This window comes from Arachis ipaensis, chromosome B01 (assembly GCF_000816755.2).
Source record: "Arachis ipaensis cultivar K30076 chromosome B01, Araip1.1, whole genome shotgun sequence".
Classification (NCBI taxonomy): Eukaryota; Viridiplantae; Streptophyta; class Magnoliopsida; order Fabales; family Fabaceae; genus Arachis; species Arachis ipaensis.
Genome location: NC_029785.2, coordinates 3,794,586 through 3,808,047, shown reverse-complemented (window position 1 = coordinate 3,808,047; position 13,462 = coordinate 3,794,586). Strand labels below are relative to the sequence as shown.

Here is a 13,462-nt window from a genome sequence, read left to right as displayed (position 1 = left end):
GAATACTTAATTTTTTCCACGAATACTAAATATGAACTTTTAATATTAGATGTGTTTTTGTGTTTATGTAATATAGTTAAAAATTATTTGACATATTTTTTTCATATATCAAAAGTCAAAATTAATATCAAGATAAAATTTTGAGTAATTATCTAAATCGGTCTTTGAAATTTTTAAAATTGAATATTTTAATTTTAGATTTTAAAATACACAAAACAGTCTCAATATTTATTTTTGTTAGATAATATAATTCTTTTCCGATAGTCATTAACGGCAATTACTAACGAAAAGAAACTATATTGTCTAACAAAAATAAACATTAAAGAGTATTTTGTGTATTTTAAAATATAGAAGACTAAAATATCTGATTTTATAACTTACACGAATTTAAGCTAATATATTATAATTTTATTTAATTTGAAGCTAAATTTTAAGAAAATGTGTTATGGAGCTTGGAAGAGCGCCTGTGTGAGAGAAGAAGAAGAGGGGGCGGGGAGCAAAAAAAAGGTATACTTTTTCATTGAACAACTTGCCTCATTACGATTAAAAGAAAAAAAATCGGATAAATTAATCCTGCTCTATATATACACTAATTTAATCGAAAATAAATCATGTGTCAAATTACTTCAAATGATAAAAGAGAAATAATTTAAAAATGACGCATGTGAAATATGAATGGTGATTATCCAAAAGCAAGGTTAGTTGTGATTTGTGAATGAGTTATGAGATTTATCTCGGTTACTTCTCTTGTAAATAATTTGTGACACAACCTTGAAACCCAATGTTTTTAAGTTGAATGAGTTGCACACTTGGTTTGACGCATGTGGCAGGGTGCGTGAGTGTGAGTTGTGACACAAAATGAAAAGAACCCAACTCAATACAGTCTATTGTATGGTAGTGGTAGGGTGCTCCTAATTGGTACGGGGGCACAGAAGCACGTGGTTAGGAGGAGGGTACACGTGGGGGACCACTCATTCAAAATTATGGGTGCGTGCCGTGCACATGCTGCTTCACTACTAACTCCACCTTGAGTTAGTCACTGTTTGCGTTGTACTTGTTGTACGGGCACGAGGGAAATGACTCAATTAAAAGAAAAAAAAAGTATAAAAATTTAATTAAAAATTTTGCGAAATTATAGGACCAACAGAATAATTAAACATTTTATTATTATGTAATTATCGATCTATTCATTAATAGTTATAGCCTACTGGCAACATCATAAAATCTAATAGCGCCACAATTATGTACATATTTAGAAATTTCTATTTGTTTATAATTTTTCAAGTTACCAGATTTTAGTCAAAACATATAATCCAACCTACCATGATTTACAGAAGTTTAAATTTTAAAGAGAAAATTCTCATAAAAGTTGAGAACGCTGACTCGAAATTAATTTTTAAAATTTTTAAAATTGAATATTTTAATTTTAAATTTTAAAATACATAAGACAATCTTAACATTTATTTTTATTAAACCATATAGTCCTTCTCTAGCAGTTACAAACGCAAAGTCCAGCAAAGCATTCCTTTCTGCAGGGCTTTGGGCCAGGGGTACAAGTCATAGTTTTGCAATCTTCATCTCTGAGACATAACATCTTCAGAGCCATACCTGACAAAGTGACAATTCATTTTACCATTAATAAACCCTAAAGGGGGATATAATAATGTTTTGATAAAGTTTATTACATATAAGATTTTAGCTACAGAGACAAATCAAAATACATACAAATTAATTATAATTTTTATAATATAATTTATAACATATACTACTTTTGTCTGAAAAAATATAAATATGTTAAGATATATTCATAAGGTCTATGCATGAAAATTATAAAAAAAAAATAGAAGGGAAAATGAAATACCTTTGAGAGCCATTTCGTCCAAGCCATCACCAGGCTTGATCTTGTACAACGGCACGTGGTTCGACAGCCCCGTTCCGTTACTGCACGTGCACGGAAACGGAATCCTAACTACCTGCTTGGGCGCCACGCTGTAACTGCCTGACGCGTTTTCCGGGATCGTGTTGGCGTTTGCGCCCAATAGGTCCGGGAGGTGCTTCACGTTGAACAGCTTCTGGATGTCTCGGAGCGTGGTCGCATTCTGGCTAGAGTAGTCTATTAGAGCTCGACACGTGGCGTTTGTATTGCTGCTGCACTTGAAGTTTGCCTCTGCCTGAGCCCGGGCCGTCAGGAAGCCCGTCAACACGAGGGTGAATGTGGTGACCCAAAGAGCCGATTTGCCCATTTTGATATTGTGTATGTTGGGGGAAGATCAGATAATTGGTGTGGGCCTTTTGTAAGTTGATTGGTCTCTTAATTTATTTATATAGGGACCCTCACTTGCCTGCCTGGCTGCTGTGTGGTCTAAGTGTAAAATTGAGGTTGGTCAAATAATAATTTTATCGGTTCCACTACATTACCAACAGCATATAAATAAGAGTTGGCAGAAGTTGACAGATAATATGTTGGTACCCTATATTTTTTCTAATTTTATTTGAAGATTGAACCGTTGACTTTGACTCTGACTGTGCAGGAAGAACTTGTTATGCGGGTTGCATAATAAGTGACTCCGAGACTGATTTCCAATCGGGACAAAAATTTCACATGTGAATAGTAGCACATGGAAAGGTTATGCTCCATGGAATCTTGATTTTGGCTTCTAGCTACAAAATGTAAACTTCAAATGATGGTAACTTGGTAAAATGGTTTCGTTTCTAGTAAAATGGTTATTATTACCCATATTTGGAGCATAATAGACTTTCTCATTCATAATTGTCCAAATTATTTATGCTAAAATTTGTTTTTCATAAAATGATTTGTTGGAGGAATAAATTTTGGGCTTTTGATGTAAACTTCAGAAAATAAGGACCACATTATTATTGTTACTTAAAAAAAGACCAAACCATTATAAATAATGGTTCCAAACCAAAAAAAAAAAAATGGTTATTTCAGGTCCTCAAAATTTAAAATAAAAAAAAGATGCATTTCTATTATTATAATTATAAAGGTTATCAAGTGAGAGATTTTTAAATAGTTTTGTTAAGTTGGAGTGACTCACAAAAAAATGTTATTAACAATCATAATATCATAACCATAAAGTAAAACTAAATAACTAATATCAATCTAAAAACATTTTTTTTCAATTTTTTAATGAATAACTAGAGAAATATGCATTTTAGAATAACTAATTTAATCATTTGGATGGATAAAAACATTTTTGCATTCTATTTTAGTGATTTCATTACTTGTGTGTATTTTTTATCAGAATTTTTTATTTAAATGAATATAGAAAAATAAATTTTTATTTAACAATTTAATTATGACTATTAATCTAATTGTAATTTGTTTATGTTTGTAATTGAATGATTAATATTTACAGTTTTTTTTTTTTCAAATCATTATTTCACAAAATGAAAAGTCTTAATTGAAAATTTTTTTGGTGATTAACATCTAAACTTGTGGATCTAAATATATAATGGGCCTGTTATTTTTTAAATGACAATTTTTGTGAATAAACTTCGCTTTTATTGTATACCAAAAACAAATCTTTGCTTTTGTTTGGTATTGTTTTTCACAAAATTGATTGTACTGGTCCCCGCTCTGGTTCGCCGTACTTCTCCGGCAGCAAGGTAGATCTCCGAGCGTGAGGTCTTCGATTCATCAGCAAAACCATGGCCCTCCTCCGCGCCAGCGATGACGGACGCGTTTTCCTCCAGAGTTGCAGGCAAATGGAAGACGCGCAGCGAACAGGGGTGCAAGCCGGCGAGGCCGGAACAACCATCTATATCTCTCCGAAGAGCAGCGGCGATGAATGACTCGGATCCAACGATGGTATTCATCCTTTCATGGATGTGGGTTTTTTAGTCTAAGTCTCAATGTTTTTTTTATATATAACTTAACCAGCATTCAAGCAATGTTTAGGCCCATCACTTAATTAGTTGTGTGAACCTTTTATAATCCTTGTCATTTTGATTTGTTTATTCTCAGCTTCAAAAGCAATGAATGGAATGAATGGCCCATCAACACAAAAAAATGAGAAGAAATGAATAATTGCAATATAGGCATGGTCTTCTTTTAATGTTGACTAATAGCTTCTCAAAACACAAACTGAAACTGAGCTTCTGTTTTAACTGCATGATGGATTGTGCAGGAAACAATTTTATTTTGTCTCAAAAAAAAATAAATACTGAAACAGAGCTTAGAAGAGAAGATGCACAACCAGGTATCCTGATTCAGCTATTTTGTGCAATGAAACTGTCTCCACCACAACAGTAACAGAATTTTCACTATCTTTTCAAGTGTTACAAACATGGATTCTCAAGAATTCAACGTAATCCTATCAAGGGACAAATTAAGCTTCAACCCAAGCTTAACTTGGTTAGGTTCCCTCCCTAGATTCACAAGACACAAAGTGCTCACCAAACTTAGAAAATATGATAAACAAGACAGAAAAACAATCAAAAGATATTAGAAATAAATTTTGATTTTTCTCTCCAAGTGTTCTCTCTTTGCCTTTTCTCTTTTTAGCTTTTTTTTCTCAATACCTCACTTATATGCCTTTTTTTATTAAAGCTAAAACACAGAAAGATAATACAGAAAACTGAATATGCAATAATATTGATTAAAGCTAAAAAGTGTATGTGCAGAAGGAGGGAGGAATAAGCAAGTAATTGATTTGCATGTTTATGGAAAGCTTTTACCTTTTTCTTCGCTTGATCTGCCCTAGATTTAATTCATGGCTCCAATGTGATTTGACTTTTTTTTTTTTTTCTCTTTCTTCTTGGATGATAGATTTAGAAGTGAACTCCATTTTCCTTTCTGAACTTTAACATTGCAGCTGATGAAGTTTTTGTTTGAGGCTTGTGGGCTTGGTCCTTTTTAGCAACTCTATGTACATATTGTTCTTCTTATTGGGCTTGCGGATTTTTTGGCCTTGTGGTTCTATTGTTTGGGATGCACCAATGACTTTTGGGTCTGCACAACTAATACAACCATCAAACATAACCCAATCACATATTTGTCATCATCAATAAATACAATTGTTTTCCAAATAAAATTAAAAAATATTTATTATGAAAAATATTAATATTTTATACACTTATTTAATAATAACCGAATTATAATTTATTGATTATAATATAATGTGTTAATTATAATTTGTTGAAACTTGAATATTTTTAAAATATTAGTAAAGATATGTATTTTAAATTTTAATTTTAGATTTTTAATTATTTTATATTTTTTATTTACATAAAATCAGTTCTATCGATTTAACCAGTTAATCCAATGACTTAGTAACCTTATCGGTTCGATGATTGACTTTTTGATAACTATATTTAACACCTATAAATACCTGTCTATAAAGAGCCAAAGTGAAATTGAAGCTACTTCATCATTTTAACTCGCAATGCCTAGTCACAAAACCCTACCAACATTCTTCTTCTTAATCATATGTGCATGTATCTTGTCCTAAGATAAGATTAATGATGAAGAAGTTGCTTACCTCTTACAGCTTAGGAAAGTCCTGCTTACCTATTAATGCCACTGCTTCTTCTGGTTCAAGATCATCATCCAGTTGGTTCTCAAACAAGCAATCAGTGCAAATCAACTCCATATTATATATACAACTTTATATATACCCTATAACTAAACATACCTTACAGAAGATTCTCTCGAATACCAGCTTCAGTCGAGAGTTACATCCAAAGTGTTAAGCAGATAGAGTTCATCTAATAGCCTATAAATTAGGCAATACATTCAGCAACATCCAATATAAGAAACTCAAGCTCTGTTTAGAGTTTAGACCATAGGAGACTATGAACACTAATCACTAAACATTCCAGAGGTAATAGTGTAGTAAAAGGACCGTACTTCCACTAAAAGCAGGAAAATTAACATACAATGATACAATCAGCAACCCTTTTCACAAAACAAGGGTCATTAAAAACAAAGAAAATTTAACAACCTAATTTAAAAAAAAAAAAAATCCAAACACAACCAGGTAGCTCCAGGGAAACATAACAAATTGAACAAGGGAAAGCAAAATCCCAAACCTAGCTAAAATCCATGCATCTAAGGTGTCAGTCTATTATAACTCGCTAAGCTGCTTCTAAATTCAATAGACATCGTTCAAACTATGTTGGACACACTGTACAAACAAGCAAAAACACTATATATATATATAATAACCAATTACATTGTATAATTAATTACCTCCCTAAGTATTAGTAGTAATAACTCTACCTTAAAAACTTGAAGACGATGCTTCTTGTCTTGATTCTCTCAAATATCGAAGGAGTGTTTCAGCCTGCAAAGCCAGAAGCAAACATAAGTTTGAATACGAAAGAGGACAGCAAGGAAGAGGGTCATGTAAGATTTAAAAACTAGAATAATAATAAATTAAATAGTAATGAGCAAGTTTTCAATCAAAATAGCAAAATAGCTGAAGAGCATCATCAGAAATTTGAAACTGAAGAGCATGTACTTCTTTTTTGTGCTTCTTCATCTCTTTAGCTGACTTTAGGTGCTCTTCCAATTTTATACACCCATGACATTGATTCTGAGACATCTTTTCTAACAACTTAGTCCATTTGTGCTATGTTGCTACAAGTACCACATCTCTCAGCTTAAGATCTGAAACAAATTTAAAGTGATACTCGATTAAGTCTAGGTTTTATAACGAGAACAATTTGTCCAAATTAGGGCTGTAAGTGAGTCAAGTCAGCTCATGAGTTAGCTCGAACTCGACTCATTAATAGCTCAATAAGCTGAGCTCGTGAGCTAGTGAGCCAAGTTTGAGCTTAGAATTAAGCTCATAAATTAAATGAGTCGAACTTGAGCTTGGATAAGCTCAGCTCATTAGCTCGTGAACTGACTCGATTATATATATACACATATCTTATATGTATTTAATCTATATTTTTAATATTATATATATTAATGATCTTAATTATTTGAAATTTTGTATTTATTTTTTACATATAATTTTGATGTAGGACATAAATAAAAAATTTATAATTTATTGATAGATAGAAATATATAAAATTGATCTTTTTAAATATTTTTTAAAATATATAAGTTATAATTTATTGATATAGAATTATAGATTATGTATTTATGTTTTTATAATTTGAGCCAGCTCATGAGCTTTCGGTGAGCCGAACTTGAGTTTAAAAAATATGCTCGATTATTAATGAGCTGAGCCATGAGCCAAACTCAATTTTTGTGAGCCGAGCTTGAGCTTGGTCTATCTCAACTCAGCTCAACTCACTTACAACCCTAGTCCAAACGTTACAAGATGAAAATGTTCATGTTTCTACACCCAAATGAGTATGAAAAACAGCCTCAAGTCTAAAACTATCAGCATTACAGCTTGCAGGTCACAACTGTTTTAAAAATCAATTGGCAAACAAATGGCTTCTATAATTCAGCCATCTTTCATGCTTTTTCAACTTAAGATGCCCAAAAGCCAAGTCGAATTTGGTGGTATTGACAAGAGAAATTTACATGATTTTTTCTTCCTTTTCATTATTCTTTTTTTCTTCCAATTTTCAACTACACATGATTTATTTGTTATATAAGTGGAAAAATGATCAAATTCTAATAGTTTTTTAAAACCCAAAATAGTAAATGATAATACCTTTCACAGGATCCAAAGCTGAAGGATATTTATTTTCATTTGATTTCAGTTCTAGGAAAAGCTGAACTGCCTTTGAATAAACAAAATCACTAACATCTTTAAGAAGTCCAACTTGGTCAATTTTAATTTTGCTACTGCAAATGCATAGAAACTCTTTCCTATCTTTTCGGACTTCATAGCTCATTCCACTTGCAGAACCACGATATGGCAATTTGATAAAAAAAATTTCAAGTCTAACTAGAGATAAAAAAAAATTGTCTTAGGAAATCAAACTCAAGCAAAATTAACAAGCCTTTAGTAGATCACGAGTTAATTTCAGGTTAAATAACTACAACATAGACATGACTTTTTGAAGTTTCTGAATGAGCTAAAGAAGAGAGTTGAATCTATGACTTTTTTCTAAATCTTGATTAATAGCTTCTCAAAACACAAACTAAAACTGAGCTTTTTATTTGCGTGATGGATTATGCATCTCAAAAAATAAAAACTGAAACAGAAGTGAAAAGAAAAAATGACACAGCCAGGTATTCTGATTTAGCTACTTTGTGCAATGAAGCCTACATTCAGTTTCCATCACAACAGCGACAGAATTTTCATTATCTTTTCAAGTGTTACAAATACCAATTCTCAAAAATTCAACCTAATCCTATCCGAAACAAATCAAGTTTCAACCCAAATTTGATTTAGCTAGGTTCACTTTCTAAATTTACAACACACTAAATGCTCACCTACCATAACAAGGGATATCTCACATATTCATAACACAAAATAGAAAAACAATTGAAAGATATTAAAAATAAATTTTGACTTTTCTCAATAAGTGTTCTCTCTTTGCCTTTTTTTTTTTCTCAATGCCTCACTTAGATAGTTATAGGTATTTTTCATTAAAACTAAAGCACAGAAAGATAATACAGAAAACTGAAAGGATAAATTACCATTTGTATCGATGAAAGACACAGACGTCGACAAATATACCTATATAAGAATAAAACGACAATTGTAACCACGGAAGATGATTTTCGTATGCCAAGAGTATACCTTAACAGACCAATTACGTAACCAACGTCTGGCTACTCTTGGCACACGGAGATCATCTTCCGTGGTTACAATTATCGTTTTATTCTTATATGAGTACATTTGTCAGCGTCTGTATCTCTTTTGTGGGTACAAATAGTAATTTATTCAAACTGAAAACTGAATATGCAATAATAAACCATGAAGGAGACAATATTGAACAGCTCGAACTCTGAACCCGAATCTAGCACTCTCAAATGCATCCTTCTATCCTAAAACTTGAAGCTCGAAATGTGTGTTTGGTGCTTTTGAAACTCTGAACTTTGGGCTCTCTCCTCTCTTTCAAATTGAGATTCAGATTGTCTTTTTGTATGGAGTAAGATTGCCAAGGTTAGGATTTTCTGAGCTAAGTCAACTCCTTAAATCTTGAACCAGCTTTAAGTCTTCTCTTTCTTTCAATAAATCAGACCAGAAATTAGGGATTTAGAGCACAGCATAGATGAGCAGCAGCATGCTTATTGAAATGAGTTGCCTAAAATATTTGCCAAATTCAAACCCTTAATTTTGTGTTTTACCCCCAAATTTCAATATCAACTATTGATTCACAGCAGATTGAAGTGACCTCCTTTTTTTGCTGTTATCCGAAATGTATGTAGAGAGGGAAGGAGGATTTAAGCTATGCAAAGCTTTTACCTCTTCCTTCTGATTACGCTTGATTCATGGCTCCAATGTGATTTGACCTTTTCCTCTTTCTTCTTCGATGATAGATTCAGATGTGAATTCCATTTTCCTTCCTAAGCTTTAACATTGCAGCTGATGGAGTTTTTGTTTGAGGCTTGTGGGCTTGGTCCTTGTTAGCAACTCTATGTACATATTGTTCTTCTTATTGGGCTTCATGAATTTTTGGCCTTGTATTCCATGTTTGGGCTACACCAATGACTTTTGGGCCTACACAACAATACAACAATCAAACACAAAATAAATTTTTAACCCAATCAAACTCATATTTGTCATCGTCAATAAATTAAACTCTTTTTCGAGAAAAACCCAAAACAGTCCTGATAATTATCTTGAAAGACAACGAGGCCCTTGACAAAAAAAAAATTCAACCCGGTCTCTGACAATTACTTTGAAAGGACAACGAGGCCCTTGTGCCAAAAAAAGTCAATGTTATTTTTTTTGGCATAGGGACTAATCAGTCCCAAAAAAAATATTAGGGGCCTGATTGAGTGTTTTTTTTTTGGAGTCTCGTTATCCTTTCGAAGTAATTGTCAGGAGCCGATTGGAGTATTCACTCTTATTTTTCAAACTCAACATTTTTAATTGTAAAGTTTGTCCTAACATGATCTGTTTTCATTTCTAGTGGTAATTGTCCGTAAAAACTGAACTCAAAATCTTTTTCTAATATAAAAACTTAATTATAAAATAATTATCACAGAAGGAAATCGATTTTTTTTGTCAACGTTCTTTAATTATAAATAGTTGAAATAAATATTAGTAATACCCAATTCCAATTTCAGTTCCATTTTAACGATTCTTGCCACCGGCTAGACCTCAAAATAGTAACAATAAATCATAACCTTTCAGAAACTCCTTTTCAGCCTCAAATTGAAGCTACTATAATTTTTTACCATTTCTTTTCTTCTATTTTTCTCCTACAATGTAAGTGTTGTAGCTTTTAATTTTTTGTTAATTTTTATTTTAGCCAATACACGCTTCATTCAAATGTTATGTATATAACTATATATAGTACAGGGTCATTCCAGTTGTCCAATCTATCAATCACTAATATTAATCCCAAACAACCTTCAAGAAGAAGTGTCATAGTAGTAATGTACAATAATAGAAATTGTCAAGTGCCATTAAGATAGACATATAAACTAATATTAAAGCATATTTGTATCTGGTTAGCCCACAAAAATTAAACTTAAAATTGTGTATCTTTATCATATATATCATATAAATTAAAAGTATTATTAGACTTGTGTAATGGATCTAGTACTTTCAATTCCTACCAATATTAGTGGATTTGAAGATACACGAGTGATTGATTTCCCATAATCTTCTCCTTTGTTGATTTATTGTTGCTTTGAAAATTCTTTTATGAAAATGGTCAAAACATATATCTCTCTTTCTTTTTTATTAATGTAATCTATTAATATATCTTCTCCTCTTGTGCTTTAAGGGTCAATAATGAATGGGAAATGGGGAAAAAATTCATAAAAAAGAGGGAACACAACAACCAAAGGGCATGATTGGAGGCACTAAATATTCTCTCCCAATTAAAAACAAAACAAAAAAACTAAAGAAAACAAAACAGTGTGAGGCTCAGCCAACAGTAAGAGGGGAGGATTTTGAAAAAAAAAAAGATCTAGTTAATTTTGCTTCTTTTTAACATGGAAAAGTCACGGACCAAAAACCACAAGACCCAAATATATAATAAAATAGATTATTTTTTAGAGCTATATGTGTCAAAAAAGAATTAAAATTCGTTAAAAAAAATAAAATTTGACACTATTTTAACTATGAAAATATATTAATAAAAATTGTCAAAAATAATATTTTTAACATATAAGTAATTGTGAAAAAAGTTTAAATCTTATTTTGATAAATATTGGCTGTCAAAAATAATTTGTTACAAAAATTTGAGAATATATTTTTTGTGATATTTATTAACCGTCAAAAATACTATTTATTTTGACACTTATTGATTATAAAAACTTCTCAACAAAAATTTTTAACTTGAAAATAAAAAATGAGTAGTATGATCCCAAACTAAGAGCAGTGTGATGCCAAAATTGAAGGAGCCTAAAGAAGAAGAGGAATAGTAGAGTAAATTGAAAACAAATGAATGTCAAAATTGAGAAGCAATTTTCTACGGTCAAATTATTCATAAAGAATATATAAAAAATTTGACATTTGTGATATTTGTCAAAAATATATATTAATTTTTACACTTAATTATGACTGTTAAAAAAATTGTTAAAATAGCTCTCTTTTATTGTAGTGATATTAATTAATATTAAATGGGTCCATCTAGTGTACAGATGGATATATACAGATTTTTGTCTTTTGTGGCTGAAAAGCGTGTCACTAAAAAGTGTTGCTTAAAAAGAAAGTGTTATCCTTAATCGTTAACTTGGTTCTGATACCAATTTTTAAAAGTCGTTTTTTCTTTTAATTTCTTTTTCGAAATCTCTTTCATATAAATTTATAAAAGTATTGACTAGTTTTTATAATTCTGATTTCATTTATAATTTTTTTAATCTTGTTTTAGTTTATAATATTCATTTTTGCATGGATTATTGTATATAAAATCTTTTATCTGTTTGTCTTTTTCTTTAATATAATTTCTCAAATCCTCAAAAACTTCTTTTATTTCTACACTTTCTGTTGTTTCTAAATATCTTTTTAATTTTTCGACTTCGTTCTCCATTTTTTTTTTAACAATTTTAATTCTTTTAAGTCATAATATGGTTTTTCAGGCATTTATAAATTTTTTAAGTTTAACTCCAACTTGTTTATATTTATTCTTATTTCTATCCTTTTTATTATAAGGTCATTAATTTCGAACTGAAGATTATTTAATTCCCTTTTATACTCCTTTATTTTATTTTTTAATCTTTTCGCCCTTTTTCTTTTTATTTTGTTTTCTGGTTTTTCAATCTTTGTATGCTTCATTATTTATCTTAGAATTTCTGCAAATTCTATCATCGATTCATCACTATTTTCTAGAGATTCTATTAATTTTTCTAGCTCTTCAACTTTTCTTTTCAACTTGTCATAGATTATTTTTAGAGCTTTAAATGCTCTTTGATTTATTTCAGAAAACTGTAAATAATTTAAACGATTTTCTCTTTCAAAGAGCTCTTGTTTCTTGTCTTGATAAGTTATATATATTTCTTCTTTATTTATTGTCATAGTTTAGTATTTAGAGTTTCATTTAACTTTTCGACCTTTTTTGTTAATTCTTTTATTTCAGAATTTTCTTCTTTAATTTTTAACTTAGATAAACTTAAAGGGCTATTAATTTTAGATTCTCTTATTTGAAAATTCGATGAAACTAATTTTTCTGATGGTTCTTTTAATAATAGAACTGGGTTTTCAATAGCTTTATATTTTGGTATTTCTGTTTTTACAATTTTCTGAAATAATTCATCGACATAAATTCTTTCTCTATTTTTAAATATTATACTATGATGACTATTTGTTAAAGCATAATTTATAGCATATGTAATCGAAAATGGTTCATCATCTTGTTCCATTAGATTCTTTCTGTGAAATTTATAAGCCAAACTTATAGATCTACCAAGGTTTTCAGTTGATAAAGGTATAGCATATCCAAGATGGGCGTTGAATTTAACATTTACATTTGCCAAATTTCCATGAACAATTCTGATTATTTGATCTATTGGGTCATCAGTAATTCTTTTGTCACAAATTGCTAAGTTTATTGGTGAATTAATTCCTTTCATATATGTAGATTTGATTAAGACTTGTATAGTACTAATATGAATCCATCCAATTTTAGATCTTTTTTGTTGATCCTTAATTTTCTCAATCTGTTTACTCAATTCTTCATCATTTATCAAAGCTATTTCAAGTTCTCCATTGGCGGATTTTATCTTTATAGGGGCTCCAAGTTGAATTTTTTCATAGTATATTATATTTTTTCTATTAAAAACTTCTTTTAAGAGATTTTGTTTATTAAAATTTTCATTTGATTTGAGATTTAATTCTGTTTTTAGAACAGCCTGTTTTTCATTATCTAATAAAGCAGTTAATCTATAATAATCAGATTATTCTGTTAA

At 30.3% G+C, this 13,462-nt stretch overlaps 1 protein-coding gene and 1 long non-coding RNA gene across 2 annotated transcripts; both read right to left on the bottom strand.

Annotated features, from left to right (window-relative positions):
- LOC107616171 (lysM domain-containing GPI-anchored protein 2-like) lies at window positions 1,392-2,412 on the bottom strand. The gene is made up of 2 exons (XM_016318168.2): window positions 1,862-2,412; window positions 1,392-1,608 (listed from the first exon to the last, which is right to left on the bottom strand). The coding sequence occupies exons 1-2, from the start codon at window positions 2,241-2,243 to the stop codon at window positions 1,490-1,492; spliced, it is 501 nt and encodes a 166-aa protein (XP_016173654.1). The 5' UTR covers window positions 2,244-2,412; the 3' UTR covers window positions 1,392-1,489.
- LOC110268950 lies at window positions 3,423-6,656 on the bottom strand. Its single transcript, XR_002357734.1, has 3 exons — window positions 6,483-6,656; window positions 5,531-6,305; window positions 3,423-4,980 (listed from the first exon to the last, which is right to left on the bottom strand). It is a non-coding gene; the product is annotated as an uncharacterized LOC110268950 (long non-coding RNA).

Excerpts from the sequence above, each read along its gene's own strand:
- LOC107616171 (XM_016318168.2), bottom strand. The coding sequence starts at position 2,243 with ATGGGCAAATCGGCTCTTTGGGTCACCACATTCACCCTCGTGTTGACG. Across the intron at positions 1,609-1,861 it reads GGACGAAATGGCTCTCAAAG|GTATGGCTCTGAAGATGTTA; the intron begins GTATTTCATTTT and ends TCACTTTGTCAG.